This window comes from Sus scrofa, chromosome 14, assembly GCF_000003025.6.
Source record: "Sus scrofa isolate TJ Tabasco breed Duroc chromosome 14, Sscrofa11.1, whole genome shotgun sequence".
In the NCBI taxonomy this organism is placed as follows: Eukaryota; Metazoa; Chordata; class Mammalia; order Artiodactyla; family Suidae; genus Sus; species Sus scrofa.
This window is the reverse complement of record NC_010456.5, coordinates 29126341-29150882: the sequence shown is the minus strand read 5'-3', so window position 1 is coordinate 29150882 and position 24542 is coordinate 29126341. Positions and strand designations below refer to the sequence as shown.

Below are 24542 nucleotides of genomic sequence, written 5' to 3'. Positions count from 1 at the left end.
TCTCTTTGTGTCCTCACTGAGCCCTTCCACCCCTGCCCACAGCTCTGACCTCCAGTCTCCTTCCTGCTGAGACTTCTCCTGGGTTCCCTAACTCAGTTATAGTTAAATCTCTCTTTCTCTCTGTCTATCATCTGTATCTTATCTGTGTGTCACTCTAACTGTATGTATCCACCCATCCATCTTTATCTATCTCTCTCTATCTACCTATCCATCAATTCATCCATATCTATCTATCTATCTATCTATCTATCTATCTATCTATCTATCTATCTATCTATCTATCATATACCATCCATATCTATCTGTCCATCCATCTCTCTATCTCTGTTTTTTTTTTTTTTTTTTTTGTCCTTTTTTAGGGTCACAGTCAAAGCATATGGAGGTTCCCAAGCTAGGGGTCTAATCGGAGCTGTAGCCGCCGGCCTACGCCAGAGCCACAGCAATGCGGGATCCGAGCCGCGTCTGCGACCTACACCACAGCTCACGGCAACGCCGGATCCTTAACCCACTGAGCAAGTGCAGGGATCGAACCCGAAACCTCATGGTACTTAGTCGGATTCGTTAACCACTGAGCCACGATATGAACTCCTCTATCTCTGTTTTTCACGTTCGTGACCTTGATGCTTTCTTCCCTCCCAACCCATCATTTCCATCCCATCCTCTCTATACCTGAAATACCTCTTAAATCGTTTATTTCTCCCCACACCACTGTTCCTATCCTCTACTCTGGACAAAGCAGGAGCTGCAGTAATAGATCGCTCCCTGTTTCTACTCTTACTTTCTTCAAATCCATTTTCCTATCATGGCCGTATTCATCTTTTGCAAGTCTGATCACGTCTCCCATAGAAGGGTTCAGGTCGTGGACTCCCCAGAAGCTGCATGGTGGAGAACAACTACCTCTGGATGGCCCCACAGGCTCCTCAGGGTGTGGCTTCATCTCATCTGCCCCTCCACTCCCTGCCCACGTAACTCTTTCCATCCCTCCATCCTCCCTGTTGCCGCCCGGTCCCCCTCATGCTCTCCTCTTCCTCTGACAGAGCCTCCCAGCTGCCCCACTTCTCTTGCCCCAAGATCACTCATCTTCCAGGTCTCCTTTTGGTTCGGATTTCCTTTGGGAAGCGTTCCTTGCAGGGGTGGCTGTAAAATTTTGTATTGGTGGGGCCTGCCTGTGACAGTCTGTTTGGGAGAGAGGTGCGTGAGGGAACTTTGCCTAAAGCTGGGTGTGCAGAGCAGTCCTGGGGTGAATGATCACAGTACAGAACGTGCGGGTGGAGGCTGATGATGATTTTGGGAAGGACCAGGGGCCCCCAGGTTACCAGTGACACCTGCTGCTCCTCAGATCTCTTCCCTGCTCTCCTTGGCTAGATGCCTTCAAGCGGTGCCTGTTGCACCTGTGCTTTGCCCATCGCAGCACTTAGCACTGCAGTGGAATTGCCTGTTTACTTGTCTCTACCCACCTCCACCCAACCCACCAACAACGTGAGCATAGGGGCCAGGATCGTCTGCCCCACTGTTGTAGTCCCAGTGAGTCTCTGTCCAGTGGACGGGGAGCATTCATTCAAAATACTCAGTACCCTGTAAGTATCTGACCAGTGAATGAGTAGCATTCATTGAAAGCACCCAATTAAGTTATTGTCCAGGAAGCAAATAGCATTAGTTTATGTCAAGCATGAGCCAGAGCTGATTCTGTGATTCCATGTGCACGATCGAAGCGAAACAGACCGCTGTTTATTACAGGTCACCTTTCAACCTTGTATGACTTTCATTTTGATCCCACACAGAAGAAATGGATACCGTGGAATAAATTAGTTCCAGAGTATGTTCATTCCCACGAGAGGAAATTTACTGACATCCTGGGTAAGTGAGAACTGAACCCTCAGTTTAAGAACCCTTGGAGTTCCCTGGTGGCCTAGCAGGTTAAGGATCTGGCGTTATCACTGCTGTGGCTCCAGTTCAATCCCTGGCCCGGAAATTTCCAAATGTGAGCGTGGTCAAAAAAAAAAAAAAAAAAAAGAGTGTGTGGTTCTCAATCCGTGAGGAGGGGAAAAAGATCCTGTGGTCCTTGTGGTACTGAGACCCACCTGGAATGCCAGTTGAGAGAAACTGAGGAACGTGAGCCATGGGCTTTGCCAAGAGGCGGGGACTTTTGATTCCTTTCATGTGCTGCTAGCTGTGAGCATCCTCGGCCATCTGTGCCTCTCAGCTCCTCCCCGGTGGGGGGGCGCGTGGGGGCAGGTGGATCCTGATAGGTGGGGGCAGAGAGTGGAATGGGTGGGGTGCTTCTCTGCTTCCCCTCCCTTTGCCGGGGCTCCCTCCCTCCCATAGAACTGGCTGGGCATGGGGATGAGTGAAGAAAGGGGAGAAAGAGGGATGAATAGGGCCTCATTCTGTAATAGTTGCTGCCTCAAGAAGTCGGGGACTGTGGACCTTGTGTATCGAGCTGTATTTTACACAAGCACCTCTGGCTATTTGGCTCTAACACAGAGGCTGAAGAATTTCACAAACTGAACATCTGATTTTGGTGGGTCTGGGGTTCCGATAGAGGCAGATGTACCTATTTTCTCAGGAACCAATCGGGATTAAAAACCACCCCTGTGGGCATGAGCCAGACCTGACTGTGAGGCTTTATGCTCTCTTCAGAAGAAGCTGTTGCTCAGGAAACCAAATCCTGCAGATAAGTGAGTGACCTAATCTGTGGAGAAGTGAAGGTTTTAATATCCTGAGTGAAAATCAGAACTGGATATTAAAACCGTTTGGGTAGCCTGCACCTGGAGGTGCCGATGAGGACAGCTGTAGGAGTGTATCAAAGGTACCAAATCATACACTTAAAACTGGAGTGAATTTTATGGTATGTGAGGGATATCTCTGTAAAGCTATTAAAATAATCTTTGTGGTAATGAGGTACTCCTGAGATTTCACCCACATATATATTTTCAAGGTCACCACTTAGGTTTTGGCCAATGCTTTTTATGGGATTTATAGGATCCTGAGAAACTCCAGGTTACCCAAGACATACCTTGTTGGCATTTCATAAATTCTTTAGTACATACAGGAGTTCCCGTCGTGGCACAGTGGTTAACGAATCTGATTAGAAACCATGAGGTTGCGGGTTCGATCCCTGGCCTTGCTCAGTGGGTTAAGGATCTGGCGTTGCCGTGAGCTGTGGTGTAGGTTGCAGACGTGGCTTGGATCCCGTGTTGCTGTGGCTGTGGTGTAGGCCGGCAGTTGCAGCTCCAATTCGACCCCTAGCCTGCGAACCTCCGTATGCCGTGGGAGCGGCCCTAGAAAAGGCAAACAGACAAAATAACTAAATAACTAAATAACTAAATTCTTTAGTACATACAGTGGACACAACCCGAACTACCTGGACGCTGGAGCAAATGGTGAAGATTAGGCAACCTGTCCTTCTGGTTGGTGAATCTGGCACCTCCAAGACAGCCACGACCCAGAACTTCCTTAAGAACCTGAATGAAGAGACTAATGTAAGTCAGTGTGTGTGTTTGTTATCTCTGCGGCGTAACAGATCGTCCCAACACGAAGCAGTTCACAACAACAAACCCTAGCTCATGGTTTCTGCAGGTCAGGAATCTGGGAGTGGCTTAGCTGGGAGGTTCTAGCTCAGGCTAGCTCAGGCTCTCTCATGAGATTGCAAGGTTGTATGAAGCCTTGACTGTGGCTGGAGTACTTTCTTCCGAGATGGCCAGCCTTAGTTCCCCACCACGTGGACCTTCCCAAGGGCTGCTGGTGTCCTCTTGACATAGCAGCTGGCTTCCCCGCGAAGGAATGTCCAAGAGAGCAAAGCAGCTGCTACCATGCCTGGTGTGACCCCGGAAATGACACAGCATCACCTCTGCCACCTGCTGTGGGTCACATAGGAACCACTGTGGTCCACCTCCTTACCGCATGGGAGGGGGTTACGCCAGGTGTGACTACATGGAGGTGAGGGTGATGGAGGGGCATCCCGGGGGCTGGCAGTCACATTCCTCGTCACCATCTTGTGGTTTTTCCTTTCCTTCCATGTGGCAAACGTGGGAGGGCCTGACAGCTGTGGGGCACTGAGCCCGCTGGGTGTGCCAGGGCAGGTGATGGTGAACAAGGCTATGAAGGCCCGATCTTGTTAGGTGGGGAGATGAAAATGAAAGTGAATGCAAGAAACATGATTGTGCAGAATGTGCTCTCTGCATGGAGACCTTAGGAAGGAGGGTGGCATTTCTCCTGTGGATTCAGAGTGGTCCTACGTGGCCCGCCTGCTCACATGGCCCTGCAACTCTTCTGGCTTTCAACGAGTTTTACTTAATGTTCTGTAACTGACTGAAGACTCTATCTCCCCTGTGATTTTCAGGATGTCCAGCTGTCATATACTTGTCACCAGATCGAGGCACCCGCTCAGTTCTGTAGGGCATTTGTTTTGTTTTGTTTTGTTTTTAAATGTTATAACTGCCCCTGAAGCATGGATATGAGTCAGGTTCTTAACTTGCTGAACCACAGTGGGAACTCCCCAGTAGATGTCATTAAAATCATCTTTCAGGTGAGAAAAATGAGGCTCTGAAAGGTTAAGTGATGGTTCTGAGGTCACCTGGTTAGAACTGTGCAAAGCCAAGTCCTCCTTCACCCCCTCCACCACAATCCATACTGTCACACGCATTGTCTGTAGTTATTGCCTCATACAACCTGCCCAAAGGAAAGAGGAATTCTTGCTTTAGAACTAAAAAAAGTAAGGAAGAACAGACTCATATTGAGTTATAAAATAGTTCTGATACCAGTGTATTTTCAAAATAGGCAGTAGCTGATGATCAAACATTTCCTGCAGGTACCATGAAGAAAAGAGGAACCTTTTGGGATAATCTTTGTCTGTTTCAGATCGTGTTGATGGTCAATTTCTCCTCCCGCACCACATCCATGGATATCCAAAGAAACTTAGAAGCCAATGTGGAAAAACGAACCAAAGACACTTACGGCCCACCCATGGGGAAACGCCTCCTGGTGTTCATGGATGACATGAACATGCCCAAGGTGGGCTGAGGTTCCGCGGGCGGGGGCAGGGTGCCGTGTGCTGTGTTTCTGAGGCTGTGTGTGCGCCTGGAATGAGTGAGAGTAAGAACCTCTATCTTTATGCTGCACAACATCTGCAAGGCCCAGGTTATGAGGAGTCAGCTTAGGGGACAATGTGACTAGAAGTCTCTCTCTCTCTCTCTCTCTCTCTTTTTTTTTTTTTTTGGTTTCACCCCCTTTTTTTATTGGCTTCACCCACAGCATGTTGAAGTTCTTGGGCCAGGGGTTGAGCCTGCACCATGGCAGTGCCAGATGCTTAATCCCCTGAGCCACCAGGGAACTCCTGGAAAGCTCTTCTTAAAGAGAGGGATTTTTTCCTTACTGATTGTGATCCTTAGTGTTTCAAAGGAGTAAAGCAGGCAGCAGGCAGCCTCTGAAGTATATTCAGCAAATGTTTGAGTAAGTGGTTTCCAAATGAGCTGTACTTTAGATAGTAATACTATTCTCAGCTCCGTATACCTAGGAAATATAAGGGCAGGCATTTCCTAAGAATTGTGCTGGATTTACCAAGGAAAGCGAACTGTAGCATGCAGGATGAGTGTGTTTCTGAAACCAGAGCTTGAGAGGGGCAAAGTTTTCTTAGTACTGGGATTTAAAGTTATATCATTTCTGCAGAACATTTTTTTTTATCTTGAAAAATCTGTCTTTCAGGTTGACTGTTTACAAAACCAGGATCCATCCATACATCCATCCACCCACCTATCCAATAATCCACCCACCCACCCATCCATCCACCCACCCATCCAGTCATCCATCCATCCACCCATCCATCCATCCATCCACCCACCAATCTATCCATCCACCCATCCACCCACACATCCATCCACTCATCCATCCATCTACCCATCCATCCACCCACACATCCATCCACTCATCTATTCATCCATGCCATGTATCCATCCATGCATACATGTGTGCCTGCGTCCGTCCACGCATGTTTCTATGCATCTAGCCATCCTTCCACACACCTGTTTATCTGTCCATCCATCCATCCAATTAATATATTTATTCGGCACCTCCTATGGGACTGGTGCCATGAAGTGATGAGCAAAATGTATGTAGTTCCTGCCCCCATGGAGCTTACAGTCTAGAGAGGACCCAGATGTTTTTAAAAATTACAGATGAATATGTAGAATTGCCAACTTTGTGTAGCCCTATGGAACTCACACCAGAGTGTTCTGAGAGGGTATGCAGAGTGATGAGGTTTAGTTCAGATGGTCAACAAAGGCATCACTGAGTTCTGCCTTATGATACCACTGTTTTTTCTTTTCTTTAAAAAAATAATCAAGGTGGATGAGTATGGCACACAGCAGCCGATTGCTCTGCTGAAATTGCTGTTGGAGAAAGGCTGCTTGTATGACCGGGGGAAGGAGTTGAACTGTAAAAGCATCCGAGACCTTGGCTTTATGGCTGCCATGGGGAAGGCTGGAGGAGGCCGAAACGAAGTTGATCCCAGATTTATCTCACTGTTCGGTGTCTTCAATATTCTGTTTCCTTCGGAGGAGTCTTTGCACTTAATTTATTCCTCCATCCTCAAAGGCCATACCTCGGTAACTTGATTTTAATTATAAGTCTGAACCAGAGGGCCTTGTGTTGGGTAGAAATGTGTGCTTTTGGCCCAGCAAGCTGAAAGCCTACAGCCCACGTGCTTTTAGGGGCCCGCGAACATGTTTTCATTTTTTTCAAAACCATAAGAATAGAGTGAATATAATTCATCCTGGATTATATTCATCTTTATACCTATGTGCTCATAATATATATATATATGTATATATATATATGATAATATATTTAATTATAATTAAAATAAGCTAATATATAAATATACCTTTTCTGGGGGCCATACCTGTGGCATATGGAAGTTCCCAGGCCAGGGACTGAATCTGAATCACAGCTGTAGCAATACCAGATCCTTAACCCACTGCACCAGGCTGGGGATTGAACCTGTGTCACCATAGAGACAATGCCGGATCCTTAACCTGCTGTACCACAGTGGGAACTCCATAGATATACTTTTTTTTTTTAGGGCCACACCTGTGGCATATTGGAAGTTCCCAGGTTAGGGGTTGAATCAGGGCTGCAGCTGCTGCCTACACCGCAGCCACAACAACATCAGATCTGAGCTGCCTCTGTGACCTGTTCCGCACCTTGCAGCGACATTGGGTTCTTAACCCACTGAGCAAGGCCAGGGATTGAACCTGCATCCTCATAGACACTTCAATGGGTTCTTAACCCGCTGAGCCTCAACAGGAACTCCTATGTATGTATTTCCTATAAATGCAATACATGCAATATGTAATCTTCTGTGTCTGGCTTCTTTCACTCGGCATCATGTTTTCGGAGTTCATCCACATTGTAGCCTGTGTCAGTGCGTCACTCCTTTTTATGCCAAGTTGTATTCCATAGTGTGGATAGACCACATGTTGTTTATCCATTCGTCCACTGACAGATACTTGGGGGATGGGTGTCTTTTCATTTTGTAGGTGTTTCATGAGAGCATCGCGGCTGTGAGTGACAAACTGACCTCCTGCACGTTGGCACTTTACAAAAACATCGTTCAAGATCTGCCTCCCACCCCATCTAAGTTTCATTACATCTTTAACCTTCGAGATCTCTCGAGGGTTTTTAATGGTCTTATCCTCACTAACCCAGGGCGGTGAGTTTGTTTTTTCTCACTAAAATGTGCCCCATCCTGTGTGGTTTTTCTCACACTTTTAAGACAGAGGAGCTGTCAAGGAATGTGATGTGAATCAGTGTATCAATTAATTACCCAGTGTCTATTTGATTAAGTGAAGAACAGAGTCAGATACTTGGTTAAGATCTGATGCCTTTTTTTTTTTCCCCTTGCTTTTTGGGTCCATGCCCACAGCATATGGAGTTCCCAGGCTAGGGGTCTAATTGGAGCTACAGCTGCTGGTCTACACCACAGCCACAGCAACGTCAGATCCAAGCCACATCTGCGACCTACACCCCAGCTCACAGCAACGCCAGATCCTTAACCCACTGAGCGAGGCCAGGGATTGAACCCACAACCTCATGGTTCCTAGTTGGATTCCTTTCCACTGTGCCATAACGGGAACTCTAAGATGTGATGCCTCTTGAGCCCTTGAGTTGAAGCCAGATGGAGCCAAGAGGGGCAGATGTGTGGCCACATGGATGGAGCTATCTAACTCCTCAGTGGGACTGCAGTGCTGACCATTTGTTCTCAGTCCTCAAGGTGGAATTTGCCCACGTGGAGCCTTTCAGTCACCCTTTCATTCATCCAGTTCATGCAACTGAATTGTTTCCAGTTGCCAACAGGTGATGTTAGATGTGTTTTTGGGAGAAGTGAGTACAGAGGACAGAAGGGTTTTAAGTCTGGGTATAGAAATTTACTCATAAAAGCTAGATTTATTTATATATCTACATGAACGTATACTTTCACCTAAGTGGATCTGTATGGATAGTCCAATTTTGTGGATTCAGGTTATGAATCTGCAAAATACTGAAAAATGAAGTAGAAACTTTTCACGTACCCACACGGGCTCTTGGGTACCCTTGAAATTCAGGAGAGGACAGCCCTAGGTGTTTAGGGTGGAGTGAGGGCTCTTGGCCAGAAACCAGAGAAAGATCCAGAACGGGGGCTCCTTTTCTTGGAAAAAGGAGCTGCCTGTGATCCTGATGCTCATATTAAATTCATATATTTCAGCAAGTGGGAGTCATATCAGGTTCTCATGTCATTTACCTCATGTATCGACAATGTTCTCTTTCTCTTTTTTTCCCTGTCTTTTTAGGGCCACACCCGCGGCATATGGAAGTTCCCAGGCTAGGGGTCGAATCGGAGCCACAGCTGCCAGCCTATACCACAGCCACAGCAACATGGGATCCGAGCCAAATTTGTGACCTACACCACAGCTTACAGCCACGCCGGATCCTTAACCCACTGAATGAAGCCAGGGATCAAACCCAAGTCCTCATGGATACTAGTTGGGTTCATTACCGCTGAGCCACGGCGGAAACTCCTATGTTCTTTTTCTTCCCTGCAGAAGGACGCATTCTAAATGACAACTCTATGGTCTTTACGCTTAAGTCGTTAGCTTCCATTAAATTTCCTTATGGGAGACCAGGGAGAGAAAAAGATGATAGAAATATTGGTCTTTTCTGCACCCTGTATAGCCATCTGAAAATAGTGGCATTCCACCCGATATTCTCTAGATGACTTTGAGGCTGATTTTGCCCCTTCCATCCTGTAGGTTCCAGACAGTGACCCAGATGGTGAGAGTCTGGAGGAACGAGTGTCTGAGAGTTTTCCACGATCGATTAATCAGTGAAACAGACAAGCAGCTGGTGAGTGCCTTGAAAAATGTACCAGCAGGAGTTCCTTTGTGGCACAGCATGTTCCATTGTCACGACAGAGGCTTGGGTCGCTGCTGTGGCGTGGGTTCGATCCCTGGCCCAGGAACTTCCGCGTCCTGAGGGTGTGGCCCCCCCCAAAAAAAAATGTACCAGCAAATGCAAAAAACTCTAACCACAAAATTCTTCTCTGGGTAAAAGGAAAAAGTACAAAACGAAAAACCCAAGGTATTTTTTACATGGGACATTGCAGAAAAATAGAGACTAACGATGAAAAATCAACAGGTAAGCGGGGGGCGGATTATTAAGCACCTTGTAGCAAATGCAAAAAGAAAAAAAAAAGTCAAATGCAGATTACTTCAAATAATCCTAACGTGTGCTCTTTTTGTGACAAGTTTTAGCACATACATGGTGTTGAGTGTGAGTCCTGACGTGGTCTTATGTTGTAAAGGTCCAAGAGCATATAGGAAACTTGGTCGTGGAGCATTTTAATGATGACGTGGAGGCAGTGATGAGGGATCCCATCCTATTTGGAGACTTCCGGATGGCTCTGCACGAGGAGGAAATGCGCATTTATGAAGACATCCAGGATTACGAGGCAGCCAAAGCTCTGTTCCAGGTGCGGCTGGGGCTCACCTCTCCCAGGAGCACACTGATGGCTGCGCAGAAGGTGGAACCGGGAAGAACACCCATGCCTCTGTCTCTAGGTTCAGAATGTGGGCTTGTGTCCCACCCCATGGTGTCCACGTCCAGTGGTGCATGGAAATGGCCTGGTGGATTTGTTAAACCCCTAGACCCTTGGAGCCCGTCCTTATGTGTTTCCCTTCATCAAGCCCATGGCGAGTGCCAGGGTTCCACTGCACAGCCAGCTTTGGGAACCACTCACCTGATGCCCTGATATGCATTTTCACCTTTTTAAAAATTTTAAAAATTGAAGTATAGTTGATATTCAGTTTCACCTTAAACCCACAAGTTGAGCCTTGTAATCAGCTTTGGCTTGCTGCTGGCCAACCACAGACCAGTAGATCGAAATCTTGGTGAAGAAAGCTAGTCTTATAAGCACAAATGATTTAACTATATCAACCACAGTAGATACTCAGAAAAATCTCTCCTCCATTCCTTTTTTTTTCTTTTTCTTTTTTTTTTAGGGCCATACCTGTGGCATATGGAAGTTCCCAGGCTTGGTGTGTTGAATTGGAGCTGTAGCTGCCAGCCTACACCACAGCCACAGTAACATCAGATCTAAGCTACTTCTTCTGAGTTTCAGCATAACTGAGCAGGACCAGGGATCGAACCCGTGTCCCCATGAATACTAGTTGGGTTCGTTACCACTGAGCCACAGCAGGATCTCCTTTCCTGTGTACTTAATATCTCCTGCCCAAAAGGAGAGAGTCTGGCTCTTCAAAGCCAGTGATCCTTGAAAAAATTTGTTTTTTAATTCAGGAAATTCTTGTGTTTCCCCAGGAAATTCTCGAAGAGTATAACGAAAGCAACACCAAAATGAACTTGGTGCTCTTTGACGATGCTTTGGAGCACCTGACCCGTGTCCACCGGATCATTCGGATGGACCGTGGCCACGCCCTGCTGGTCGGGGTCGGGGGCTCTGGGAAGCAGTCCCTTGCCAGGCTGGCTGCCTTCACAGCCGGCTGCGAGGTGAGCCGAACTCCCCTCCCAGAAAAGGGTTTGATACGCCAATTTCTGCAGTTGGTAGTTCTTGCAAATATTGGAACAATCTACAGCAGATCATTACACAGTGTTTTCGTAGAGTGTATAATGGGTTTTTTTGAGAGGGAGAGTCATATTTTAACTGCCTATTTGAAGCATCTAACTATTGTTTTTGGAGCAGAGTATGTCAAATCAAGTTTGAAAGTCAAAGATGAACAAATTCTGTGATTTTATTTTTGTTTTTTATTTTTTAAGGTCCGCACACATGGCATATGGAAGTTCCCAGGCTAGGGGTTGAGTTGGAGCTGCCAGTCTACACAACAGCCACAGCAATGCCAAATCCGAGCCGAGTCTGCAACCTACACCACATCTCACGGCAACACCAGATTCTTAACTCACCGATCGAGGCCAGAGATTGAACCCACAAACTCATGGATCCTAGTTGGGTTCTTAACCCATTGAACCACAATCGAAACTCCCAAATCCTGTGCTTTATGACATGCATCTGTGTAGAGGAGGGCTTGGCACAAACCTCTGTGGACCCAGCATTCAGGGTCGGCAGTTTTGTTGGTTGCTGTATCTGTGCAACCAGCACACACAGATCCAGGCCGTTTTTAGACTCTGAAAAACAAAACAAAAACAAAACCCAGCTTTATTGAGGTGAAATTCACAGACCATACAATTCATCCATTTAACATGTACTATTCAGTGTTTTTTAATGTATTCAGAAGGTTGCAAATCCATTACCATATTCAATTTTAGAACGTTTTCATCCTCCCAAGAAGAAATCCCAAGCCCTTCATCTATTGCCCGCTGCCTTCCTGTCTCCCCAACCCCCAGCCCTAAGAAACCACTGATCTGCTTTCTGTCTCTATCGACTTTCCTGTCCAGGATAGGTGTGGGGCCAGTGGGGCCAGAGAGAGCTCTTCTTGTGGGGGCGCCGGGAACTGCCGAGGGAATGTGTGAAAGCTGGGCTCAGGGAGGATGAACGGGGTCTGCAGGTGTCAGGCAGAACTGGAGGCCAGGTCATATTTGGCCAAAGGGCATCCATGCGGCCTTGAGTTTGTGTGTGTGACTGTAGGTGTGAACACGTGTGTGTGTGTGTGTGTGTGTGTGTGTGTGAGAACTGAGGTGTAGAGGAAGGAGGAAATGAGGGATCTTTACCATAAATCTGAGCTGAGTTGGAGTACCCTGGTGGCCTAGCAGTTAGGGATCTGGCGTTGTCACTGCAGCGGCCTGGATCACTGCTTCGACCTGATTTTGATCCCTGGCCTGGGAACTTTTTCATGCCTCGGGCACAGCCAAAAAAACGAGCCATTTCAAAACCGATGGCTGCTGGTCGCAGTTAAACTGTTACGCGTCTGACCCGGAGGAAATGCTTGAACAGAAAAGACGTGGCTTACATTTGTGTCCTTATTTCCACTTTTAGCTATTTTGTGTGTAAGAGGATTTTTGAACGTAAGATTTTGAAATTGACTTCTTCAGTTTTCTTTCTTTCTTCGGTTTATTTATACATCTTTCCACAATTGATCTAGTTATAACTGAGCTCACACTGTGACGGTACACACACCCGTTTCCTCTGTTGCCTGGCCAGTGCTCTGCCTTCCCTCCCTCCCTGTAACTCAAACGACTCATTTCAGTGACTGAGGCTGTCCCTTCCCTGATCCCCCGAACCCCTTTTTTCTGCCCTGTTCCTAATCTTTCTGGACTGGCCTGTTCCCTTGCACACTCTCACCTCGCACACGTGTGCCCTGCACAGAATGTCCAGCATGGTTGGACAAGAAGAAATGTCAGAGTTCTCTGGGTCCTGCGTTTCTCAATCGCATTTTGTGAAAATGGCCCAGATCCCCCAGTTTTGCCGTCCCTGGTCCCTCTTGGACAGTGGCTCAGCCCGACGGTGCCTTCAGGCCCCGAGCCGCGCTGCTGGGAACTGTTGTCTCTGTCTGCACTGAACATGATACCCTCCCGCAGACTGGTGGTCTCATGAGGGTGCTCTGCTCTGTGTCGGCAGGTATTTGAGATCCTCCTGAGCCGGGGCTACTCTGAGAACAATTTCCGGGAAGATCTGAAGAACCTTTACCTGAAGCTCGGCATTGAGAACAAGATGATGATCTTCCTGTTCACGGATGCCCATGTGGCCGAGGAGGGCTTCCTGGAGCTCATCAACAACATGCTCACTTCAGGTACCTGGATGCCGCTCAGCTTTCAACTGAGGCGGTCTGATAAATAAGCATGACCATTGTGGTTTTTTTGGCCTGTGGCATGTGGAAGTTTCTGGGCAAGAGATCGAACCCAAGCCATGGTAACAACCAGAGCTACTGCAGTGACAACGCTGGATCCTTAACCCACTGCACCACAAAGGAATTCCCCAAGCATTACTTTCTTAAAGCACCTCCCACAGGAGTTCCCGCTGTGGTGCAATGGGATGGGCAGCATCTTGGGAGCATCAGGCTGTGGGTTTGATCCCTGGCCTGGCACAGTGGGTTCAAGATCCGGTGTTGCCACAGCTGTGGCATAGGTCACAACTGCGGCTTGGATCTGATCCCTGGACCAGGAACTCCATATGCCTCAGGGTGGCCAAAAAAGAAAACAAACAAACAAACAACAAAACCCCCCAAAGCCCAACTAGCCAGAATCTTGCTGTTTCTTGTCTTGAGGGGGCTCTCCCCTGCATGCCTCCATTTATTTAATTATTGTAACTTTCATCAGGCCTAAACCTCAGAGTGTGTCGACTCCTAACCTCTCCCACATTTGTGAATTCTTTTTTGTCTCTGAAGATTGCTCCCTCCCTTGCATTCCCTTTATCGTCTAAATCAGACCCTTATCATATCTGACCTTGACTTTTCACAGACATCTCTGTATTGATCTTCCCGCTTCCTAAGATCCACTCTCTGCACGTTGCATTTGTATTTTCTTTGCTCTGGGTCTCTATGGACCAATTTCTTTCTCAGCAGTCTAGCTGCCTTTCTCTTCTCATTTCTTGGATATAGTCTTTGCATCCTGCCTATGCAGCTTACCCATACCTGGCACACTCTCTTTCTCCCTCCCTTTTCATCCTCCATGGTTGCAAGTGAGAAGCTCAACTCAAACTGGCTAATGTGAAATTAAGGGGAAATGAAGGAAATGAAGACTGATTCTTGAAACAGAAAAAGTCGGGGTTGAATTTGGGTGTTCAAATGATATCATCATGAACTGGCCCTTCTCCCATTCTTGGCTTTACTGTTTTTCTTTTATTTACATTCTTGGGTTCTCCCAAAGTAGTTTTTTAAAATGGCACTAGAAGCTGCAGGCTTGCATCCTCTTTGCTCAGCCCAATGAGTAAGGATTTCTTCTTCCCAGGAGGTGTGGCCTAAGTGCCAGGCAGGGCTCTCATTGGCTATCTCAGGTCACATGCCTGTCCTTCAGCCAATCACTTTAGTCGGACTGATGCAACACCACATCCAGACTTAGAATGGATGGGAAGCAGTTCTCCAGAGGAAAAGAGGGACCTATGACAAGGAATGGAGGGATGGATGAGGATTGGGGGCACAAACAGCAGAATGTCACTTTCCAGTTGCCACCAAGAAAACATTCCCCCCAGATTTAGCTCTGGTGCCTTGCAAGGTCTCCCTCCTCCAAAAGCCTCCTTGATGGTGGAGATTTCCTATCTCCTCAATGCCTGGGGCACCCGTGGTCCAGGCTGCCTACTTGGCATTTAGCACACATGCCCTTGGGTCAGCAGCATATTCTAGGTGGATCACAAGCTCCTAAGCGTGAATGTAAGTGTCAGCCCTGTTCTCTGTAACCCCCACTGCAGAGCTCATGTTGTGTTTTCTATGAAGACCGAGTGGGGTCTGGTGGGCCCATTTAATAGTATTCCAAATGATCGAGGTCAAGTATCTCTGAAGCCCTCATGCTTTGCTGCAGCACGAAGGCTTTGGGTCTCACCCTTGGCACGAATGACATTAGGGACTGGGCAATTCTTTGCCGGGGGGGGGGGGGGCGGTGCTGTCCTGGGCATTATGGGATGTTTAGGAGCATCCCTGTCTTCTACCCACTAGATGCTGTTAGTACCACCCCTGACACACACATACACACCCACGCACAGGCACAGGCACAACCAAAAATGTCTCCAGACACTGCCAAATGTCTTTTGGGGAGGGAAAAATTGTCCCTAGTTGAGAACTCCTGCCTTGATACTCATGTTAACCCTCCCAGGTGAGCCTTGGGGCTCAGAGTCGGGACCCAGGCCCTGGCTTTTGGATCTGGCATCTACTACTCTTTTGTGACGCTATCCTTCTGCCATGTCAGTGCCCAGAGAGATAATAACCCAGAGACTTAAAAAAAAAAAAAAAAAAAAAAAAAGACCCTTGTCTTTGTTTTCTAGGAATCGTGCCGGCGCTTTTTCCAGAAGAGGAAAAGGAGTCAGTCCTCAGTCAGATTGGACAAGAGGCTTTGAAGCAAGGGATGGGCCCGGCCAAGGAGTCTGTGTGGCAGTACTTTGTGAACAAGAGTGCAAATAACCTGCATATTGTCCTGGGCATGTCGCCGGTGGGGGACACTCTGAGGACCCGCTGCAGGAATTTCCCAGGTGCCCTTGAGCAGAGGCTGCAAATCTGGTTTCGCCCTTCAGCAGGGCTCATGCCTTGAGGAGGGAATGACACATACCTTGAGGTTCCACCAGCAAAGTGACACATGACATTAGGTTGAAATTTGGACCCTACCCCGTAGGATCAGCCCCGAGCCACCTCTCACAGTTGCCAAAAGGCTCTGGCACTGCTGATAGGAGGCTGATGTCTTCCAACACCTGGAAACGCTGGTCCCAGGTACAAGGCCCAGAGGAGGTGAGGCAGGGCTCCCTGTTCCCTTCCATTGGGAAATATTCTGGCAGACTCATGGAAGGTGGAAGTACCTGCCCCTAGAACAGAGGTTCTCAGGTGGGGAGCAGTTTTGTTCCCCCAGGGGACAGTTGTCAATGCCTGGAGACATTTTTTGGCTGTTACAACTGGGAGCAGTGGAGTATACAACTCTATCTGATTGTGGAGTTTCTGTCGTGGCTCAGGAGTTAATGAATTCTACTGGCATCCATGAGGACGCAGGTTCGATCCCTGGCCTCGTTCTGTGGGTTAAGGATCCAGCATTGCCGTGAGCCATGGTGTAGGTCACAGATGCAGCTCAGATCTGGTATGGCTGTAGCTGTGGCATAGGCCAGCAGCTGTAGCTCTGATCCAACCCCTAGCCTGGGAACCTCCATTTGCAACGAGTGCGGCCCTTAAAAAAAAAAAAAAAAAAAAGACAACCCTATCTAATTGATAGAGGCCAGGATGCTGCTAAAGATCCTACAGTGTACAGAGAGCCCCACCCCGGATGATTGACTAGCCAGATGTCAATAGTGCTGAGGCTGAGAAACCCTGCTTTAAAAATATTTTTTAAATTAAAATATAGTTGATTTACAATGTTCTGTCAGTTTCTACCATACAGCAGAGTGACTCAGCCATAAAAGAATATATATATATATATATTCTTTTTCTCATATCTTCTATCATATTCTGTCAGAAGTGATTGGATAGAGTTCCCTGTACTGTACAGCAGGACCTCATTGCTTCTCCATTCTGAATGGATTAGTTGGCATCTACTAACCCCAAACTCTTAGTCCGTTCCACTCCCTCCCCCTTCCCTTTGGCAACCATAGGTCTGTTCTCTATGTCTGTAAGTCTGTTTCAAAATCCTGCTTTCGATCATTATTTTGACACATCCAGCTCATTCACCAGTTTGCTGGGTACCAAAGATTGTATCCATGCTCTGAGTGTCTCAGAGTTGCAGAGGGATCATCTCTTTTATCTCCTTTTCTTTTCAAGGTCTAGTAAATAACACTGGTATTGACTGGTTCATGCCCTGGCCTTCCCAAGCTCTGCATGCAGTTGCTAAGTCATTTTTAGGTAAGTGACAACTCATACAGGGACCACAGTAACAGTACAGCAAAGCAGTTTGTCATCCTTCTTCTGACTTTGAATTTTGGTCCAGCCAATTCCTTCGTCATTAACGCCCATGGTCACAAATGGTGTTTTAGTGTATTAGTGTCTTTTGGGTGTACGTAGTGTTTTAGTCCAAAGAGATTTCAAGGGATCTACAAGGACAATGTAGGATAAAAATTGACTAGGTATCAACCAAAGGAGGGGTTAGCAACCCTGGCCTGCACTCACCCCTTGCTTTGGTAGATGAAGTTTTGTTGGAACCCAGTTAATGAACATACTGTCTGTTGGCTTTTATGCTGCATCCACAAAGTTGAGTAATTGCCATGGAGGCTGTACGGGCCACACAGCCTGAATGTTTACTGTTTGGCTCTTGGTAGAAAAAGTGTGCTAATCCCTAAACCCAAGGATGCCTGAAGGACCTTTTGGTAAACCAGTTATCCCTCAGTGCTGCATTTGCTTTAAAATTTCAAACCCCTAAGGCCTTGGTTATTAATTTTAGTCTTCAAAATAAGAAAGCAAGCCTATTTATCTTTGAGGAAAAACTTTTTATCTAAACCTAACTCGAGCAGATTTATGACACTGGCCGACCGTGTAAATAGTGTCAGCCTTATAAATATGTATTTAATAAATACGTAACTAGTCCTATTCTATAGGCAGGTTGCAGTTTGAGGTGGGGAAGGAGGCTAAGAGAATGCCTCTTTCCTAATGATATAACTCAGGGATCAGCAAATTTTCTGTAAAGGACCAGATAAATATTTTCAGCTTTGTGGGTTGTATGGTCTCTGTTGCAACTGCTCAGTTCCACCATTGCATTAGGAAAGCAGCCATAGACAATATGTAAATGAGTGGGCATGGCTGTGTGTAAATAAAACTTTATTTACAAAAATAGTCGGCGGGCCAGATTTGTCCTGTGGGCTGTATGTTGCCAATCCTCATGTAGATGCACCTGAACTTTCACAGTCTTGTTTGCCATCTCCGGGTATTAGCACTTAGGTTTGCTTTCAGTATTCAGTGGTTCAGTATCATAAATCATACCAAGTGGAATTTGCTTAGAATTGCTTCCCTTAGAAGATATTACCATTATTGGAATGAATAGGTATGGATCTGCCCATTAGGTATGGATACTTGTGAGGCAAAGCTTTCCATGTGTGCCATAAAATTGGGCCATGGGCTGTGGGTTGCTGACCCCTTGGTATAATTTGAGATCAAATATGCAGAATCTGGGAGTTCTCCTTGTGGCTCAGTGGTAACAAACCTAACTAGTATCCATAAGGATGAGGGTTTGATCCCTGGCCTTGTTCAGTGGGTTAAGGATCTGGTGTTGCCATAAGCTGCAGTATAGGTCACAGACGAAGCTCAGATTCCCACACTGCTGTGGCTGCAGCATAGGCTGGCAGCTACAGCTCTGATTTGGCCCCTAGCCTGGAACTTCCATGTGCCTTGACCACCTCCCCCCGGCAAAAAAAGGCAGAATATGGATGAATGCATACTTTTGACCAGTCTTCCTCATGTTCTGCTTTGAGGTGATGGTATTTTGCAATCTGTGAGATAATTTGAGCAAGGTGATTTTGGCACCAGGAGTGATTATTAATTCTTACAGCAGATGTATAGGAAGGCCTACCTTGTGCCCAACATGTGCCTGGTACACTGGGTGGATTTCTCTCCTGGAATCTCAGGTGCTTCTCACATAAGTGCCTCAGCCTTTAGGGAGACAGACCTTCCTACCAGTAGGGAAAGAGAATTGGCTTTCTGTGTTAGAGAAATTGCCAGAGTGTGAATCTGTACTGTGGTCCAGAAAAGCCACTCACAAGCGATAGCTGATCTTCTTTCTTTTACTTAAAAAAAAATTTTTTTTAAGGGCCGTACCTACGGCATGTGGAAGTTCCCAGGCTAGGGGTTGAATTGGAGCTACAGCTACCGGCCTAACCCACAACCACAGCAGCACCAGATCTGAGCTGCCTCTGCGACCTACACCATAGCTCTTGGCAATGCTGGATTCTTAACCCACTGATTGAGGTCAGGGGTCGAACCCGCATCCTCAGGGATACCAGTCGGGTTCATTTCTGCTGTGCTGCCATGGGAACTCCTTGCCTTTCTTTTTTGTTAAAACATTTTCCTGTCATTTTTATTATGGTAAAAGATATGTAACATAAAATTTTCCATTTTAACCATTTTAAGTGTGCAGTGTTAACACTAATTACATTCACAATGCTGTGCAATCATCACCACCATCCACCTCTAGAACCTTCCTCGTCTTTAAAACTGAAACTCTGTCCCCATTAACCACTCACTTCTCTGTTCTCCCACCCCCAGCCCCTGGTAACCTCTGATTATGTCTCCATGAATTTGCTGATTCTAGATAGTTCGTGTAAGTCAATAGATAGTTCATGTAAGTCAGATCATGCAACATTTGCCCTTTCGTGTCTGGCTTCTTTTACTTAGCACGTTTTCCAGGCTTATCCACGTTGTGCCATGTGTCAGAATTTCCTTCTTCTCTAAGGCTGAATAATATTCCACGCATGGAGAGACCATGTTTTGTTTATCCATCCAACCTTTGGTGGACACCTGGGTGGTTTCCACTTTTGCTACTGTGAGTAGTGCTACTATGAACATTGGCATCCAAGAATCTGCTAAAGTCCATTTTTCGGTTCTTTTGGGAACACAGGAGTGGACTTGTTGGGTCCCATGGGAATTCCATAGTTAACTTTTTAAGGAACTGCTCATTTCCTTTCTTTGAGAGCCACACTTTTCCATTCCTTCCTCTGCAGGGACTAATCCGATGATCCCTGTCGAAAATATAGAAGATCTGGTAGAACATGTTGTTTTGGTCCACGAATCGGTGGGCGAATTCAGCAAACAGTTTCTACAGAAACTGAGACGCAGCAACTACGTAACTCCCAAGAACTACCTTGATTTTATTAACACATATTCAAAATTGCTGGATGAGAAAACGCAGTATAATATAGGTAAGACCTGAGAATGGGACAGTTAACAGGAATGGTTATTACTTACGAGCAAGGATCCAAATGCTGATCTTTTGCTGAAGCAGATGCTTCTTAGCAAGCTGGAGCATACTCAGGATTGAGGCAAAGCAGAGCATATTTTGGATTTTGCATTTCAAAGAGTGGTTCGTCTGTGTGGGCAGGGCCCTGGCATGTTTTATTTTAATTTTTCTGGGTTAGGCCATGCGCTTACGAGCTCTCAATTTTCATTGCATTAGAGCATTGTGCTCTATTGGAAAATGCCATTTATAAATACGCTGCCTCTGGCTGCTGGCCAAACGAAGAGCTGTTTTCAGAAATATATTCATTTTGGGAGATGCCATCCCAAAATGGCAATGGATGCTTGACATCTCATGAAAATGATTTTTGCCCCAGTGAGCCCAAGCTGGATGCATTGCACTGGCATACTTGCTTGGGGTGCTGGGAACAGCGCCCCCTTGACCGTAAAAGCCTGTGTTGCTTTTCCTCAGCTCAGTGCAAGCGTCTGGAGGGGGGGCTGGACAAGCTGAAGGAGGCCACCATCCAGCTGGATGAGCTGAACCAGAAGCTGGCCGAGCAGAAGATCGTGCTGGCAGAGAAGTCAGCTGCCTGCGAGGCCCTGCTGGAGGAGATCGCCACCAACACCGCCATAGGTGAGTGCAGGGCCAGCTCTGGGGGTGGGGATCCCCCAAAAAAGGACAGGGCTTCACTGGGGGACATTCCTGGGAAGCCACTTGTAAGAACTGGTTTGTTTGTTTGTTTTGTCTATGTCCGCAGCATGTACAATTTCCTAGGCCAAGGATTGAACCCAAGCCACAGCAGTGACAATGTGAGATCCTTAACCCACTGAGCCACCAGGGAGCTCTGGGAACTGGCATCTTTTGACCCTTCCATTGCTCTTTTTTTCTGCAGAAGCATCAAGCCCCCCTGGAATAGGCACTCGGATCCTATCATAGGCAGGACCCACACAGCTGGTAGCTTGAGCATTGACAGCTCAAGCTACCAGCTGTCCTTCATCCTCAATGAGCTAGTGAACTGAGTTGGTTTAAATTGACCCCAGCCTGTGGAGTTCCTGTTGTGGCTCAGTAGGTGAAGAACCCGACTAGTATCCATGAGGATGCATCAACCCCTGGCCTTGCTCAGTAGGTTAAGGATCCGGTGTTACCACAAGCTGCCACGTAGGTCGCAGATGCAGCTCAGATCCCACGTTGCTGTGGCTGTGGTGTAGCCTGGCAGCTGCAGCTCCAATTTGGCCTCTAGCCTTAGAACCTCCATATGCGACAGGTGTGGCCCTAAGAAGAAAATAGATACATACATAAATAAACAAACAAACCAGATATTTATTTGTTCTCACTGTTCCAGAGGCTAGAAGTCTGAAATGAAGATCTTGGCAGGGCCTTGCTCCCTCCACAGGCTCTAGGGGAGGAACCCCGTTGCTTCTTCTAGCTTCTGGTGGTGACTGACAATCCCAGGCAGTCTTGGGCTTGTGGACCCATGCCTGCAATCTCTGCCTCCATCATCATATGACCTTCTTCCCTCTCTGCTGCCTTATCTTCCACTGACCTTCTTGGTCACACCCTAACCCAGTATGACTTGTGTTAACTAATTACTTTTGCAAAGACCCTCTTTCCAAAGAAGCTGGCGTTCTGAGTTTCTGGGCAGCCGTGATTTTGAGGAGGGTACTGTTCAACCCCCGACCTCTACCCTGAGCCAAGCCTTGTTCTAAATGCTGGGGTACCAGCCCTCAGGGAGATGCTTACATTTCTTGAGTGGAGCCAATCAACGACCAGTAATCAGATGACGTTTCAGATTGTGATTAGTGTCATGAAGCCGACAAACAGCATGACGAGATGGAGAGTGGCCTTGAAGAGGGTGGCTTTTGAGCTGGGCGGGGTGAACAGAGGTGATGCAGAGGCAGAGAGATCCTGGAGAGCCAGTGGGGTGGGGAGGGCAGCCTGGCGTCCTCAGCTAACCCTGGCCAAGCAGGGCCAATCTTGTGGGATGGAGCAGGTGGGTTGCAGGTGGGCCAGTCAAGGAGGCTCAGAGTCGCAGCAGCTGTCCCTATGTTGGGGATGCCAGGTGCCATGGGGATTCCCTTTCCAGTGGGAACACGCAAGGCCGCCATATTGGAGGAAGCTCACTTGACCCCCTACGCCCAGCACCCACCTCTGGGGGTTGCGCTGCTTTGGCCCCATAGCAGTGGTCCATTCTGCCCATGCCCCTTGCCCAGGAATTTCACCAACCTCCTCCTTCCATCCACAGCGGAGGAAAAGAAGAAACTGGCGGAAGAAAAAGCCATGGAGATAGAGGAGCAAAACAAGATCATCGCGGTGGAGAAGACGGAGGCTGAAACAGCCCTTGCCGAGGTCATGCCGATCCTGGAAGCCGCCAAGCTGGAGCTGCAGAAGCTGGACAAATCAGATGTGACCGAGATTAGGTAACAGGTTGCCATCTCCAAGTGTGCCTGGCCACCAGCCTCATGCCTGACAGTAATTGCAATAACCAAGGTGGTTTGGCATTTCTGCGCCGGCCACTGTGCCCAGCCCTTTTCCATGGTGGGGATTATTGTCATCTTCATTTGCAGATGAGGGAAGAAGTCAGGCCAGGGCGGTGAGGTGACTTGCCCCAGGCCCCGCTCCCTAACCAGTAGGTAGAACAGCCTCTTGGCCTTGAACCCAGGCCAACTGATAGAAGGAGACTGGGTTCCAGAAGGTGCTGTGTAGGAGATGTGTAAGTGGGTCTTCTTCATGGGAATGTGACACAAGTGTCTGTCCTGAAAGAGGAGGGCCCTGGCTGGGCAAGGGGTACCACAGGCTGAGAGCACCTGGGAAATGCCCTCATCCATTTCTAGCCACATGGGCTTTGGAGGGTGGGGAGAGTGAGTCTTTATTGGCATAATGCAAGTCAATCTGTAAAGTGACTCCATCCCCTACCACTGGGGGGCTCTCCTGGTGTCAGGAAGAGGGGCCTGCTGGAGGGGGTGTGGGCGAGCTTCTCACTCCCATGACATGGCCTCCCTAGGGCGCTGTAAAGGGTTCTCATTGGTAAGCTTAGTGTCTCGGGCGGATCCAGGAGGAAACCATGTCCTGTCTGCCAGCACCCCCCCACCCCGCCCCCGTCCTTGTGCAGACTGGCCCCTCACACTATCCCTGGACTAGGAACCTCAGCTCTCTCCTCTCCTCATGCCCCATCTTGTCCTCGTTTCCTGACGGGTTTCCATCCTTTTGGCCACATAGTCAGGTCTCATGTGAGAGAGACTTCTGTGTCCAGGTGCAAGCTGACTCTCTGTTTTGTGTTCCTGGCGAGATGGTGCTGCTCATCTGAGCGTCGCTCTTTTCCTAAGGGCTGAGCAGCATCCCTTGTCCAAGGCCGTGCTCTGGCTGTCGGCTCATTGGTGAGACTCGTGGACTGGAACAGAAGGTTCAGCCGGTTCCAGGGCAGGGGCTGAGTAACTCTCGGGAGGTTATCTGGAGATGCAAGAGGTCATGATTTCAGAGATTTTGTGGTGTGATTCCAATGAAGGTATGAGGGTAGACATTTTATTCATTCATTCATTCACTCATTCATTCATGCCACGCCCATAGTCTGCAGAACTTCCTGGGCCAGGGATCAAATCCAAGCCACAGCAGTGCCAAGGCCAAATCCTTAACTGCTAGGCTACCAGGGAACTCCCTAAGGGTGGATTTTTTTTTTTTTTCTTTTTAGGACCACATGTGCAGCACATGGAAGTTCCCAGGCTAGGGGTCAAATGGGAGCTGCAGCTGCCAGCCTACACCACAGCCACAGCCATACCAGATTTGAGCTTCATCTGTGACCTATGCCATAGTTCATGGCAATGCCAGATCCTTAACCCACTGGTTGAGGCCAGGGGTCAAACCCACATCTTCATGGATACCAGTTGGGTTCTTAACCTGCTGAGCCACAATGGGAGCTCCAGGTGGATGTTTTAACTGCAGTAGTATATGTTGGAAGTTTAGACTGGTGTACCACAGCAAAGTAGAAATGCATACGCAGCTGAGCTGTGGGAGAGACCAGCTGCGTGCACATTTTCAAGGGAAATGTCCAACGACCACTTATATGGATTTGGGCCACTGCTCCCAGGTCAGCAGCATAAAAACATTGTGAGGGTAGAGAGTTGAGAAGGATTTTTTTGAGGGGGATGTGTTTGGAAGGAGGGGTTGTGAGTCCATCCCCTCAACACTCCAAGGTGGGAGGAAGGGGGGGTTTCTGTGGGACAAGATGGAAAGCTTGCTATGTGTCCCCTGCAGTTAGACAGGGTGCCTCTACCACCCCTGACGCAGATGTCAGAGGGGTGCCCAGTTCACCCCTGAGAAAGTGAAAGTGGCCTACCACCTAAAAAAGTCATTATTGGAACAGGGAACATTTTCATTCATGGCTTTCCTTTTTATTGGCTGTGTGACCTTTGGCAAGTCACCTCACCTCTCTGTGCTGCAGTTTCCTGGTGAGTAAAATGTGGGTGATAATAAATTGTTCTTATAGCACCAGGTTTGTTACGAGGATCAAATGTAAAGAGCTCTCAGAACTGAGTTGAGCACAT

General features: G+C 47.7%; 1 protein-coding gene across 11 annotated transcripts in view; it reads left to right on the top strand.

Moving 5' to 3' along the window:
- Positions 1-24542, top strand: part of DNAH10 (dynein axonemal heavy chain 10) — a 154776-nt gene that overhangs the window by 99373 nt on the left and 30861 nt on the right. For 10 of the 11 annotated variants that reach the window (XR_002338322.1, XM_021072219.1, XM_021072220.1 and 7 more), the window contains 14 exons: positions 1738-1857; positions 3337-3482; positions 4861-5013; positions 6342-6602; positions 7536-7708; positions 9285-9378; positions 9836-10003; positions 10849-11037; positions 13061-13232; positions 15416-15619; positions 16887-16967; positions 19772-19969; positions 20476-20637; positions 22247-22421. Coding sequence is in view for 10 of the 11 variants with exons in the window: in XM_021072219.1 (XP_020927878.1) it covers positions 1738-1857; positions 3337-3482; positions 4861-5013; positions 6342-6602; positions 7536-7708; positions 9285-9378; positions 9836-10003; positions 10849-11037; positions 13061-13232; positions 15416-15619; positions 16887-16967; positions 19772-19969; positions 20476-20637; positions 22247-22421 (2296 nt within the window). In the remaining variant the exon portion in view is untranslated. The remainder of the gene's footprint in view (positions 1-1737; positions 1858-3336; positions 3483-4860; positions 5014-6341; positions 6603-7535; positions 7709-9284; positions 9379-9835; positions 10004-10848; positions 11038-13060; positions 13233-15415; positions 15620-16886; positions 16968-19771; positions 19970-20475; positions 20638-22246; positions 22422-24542) is intronic. The other variant, XM_021072222.1, reaches the window with a different exon arrangement.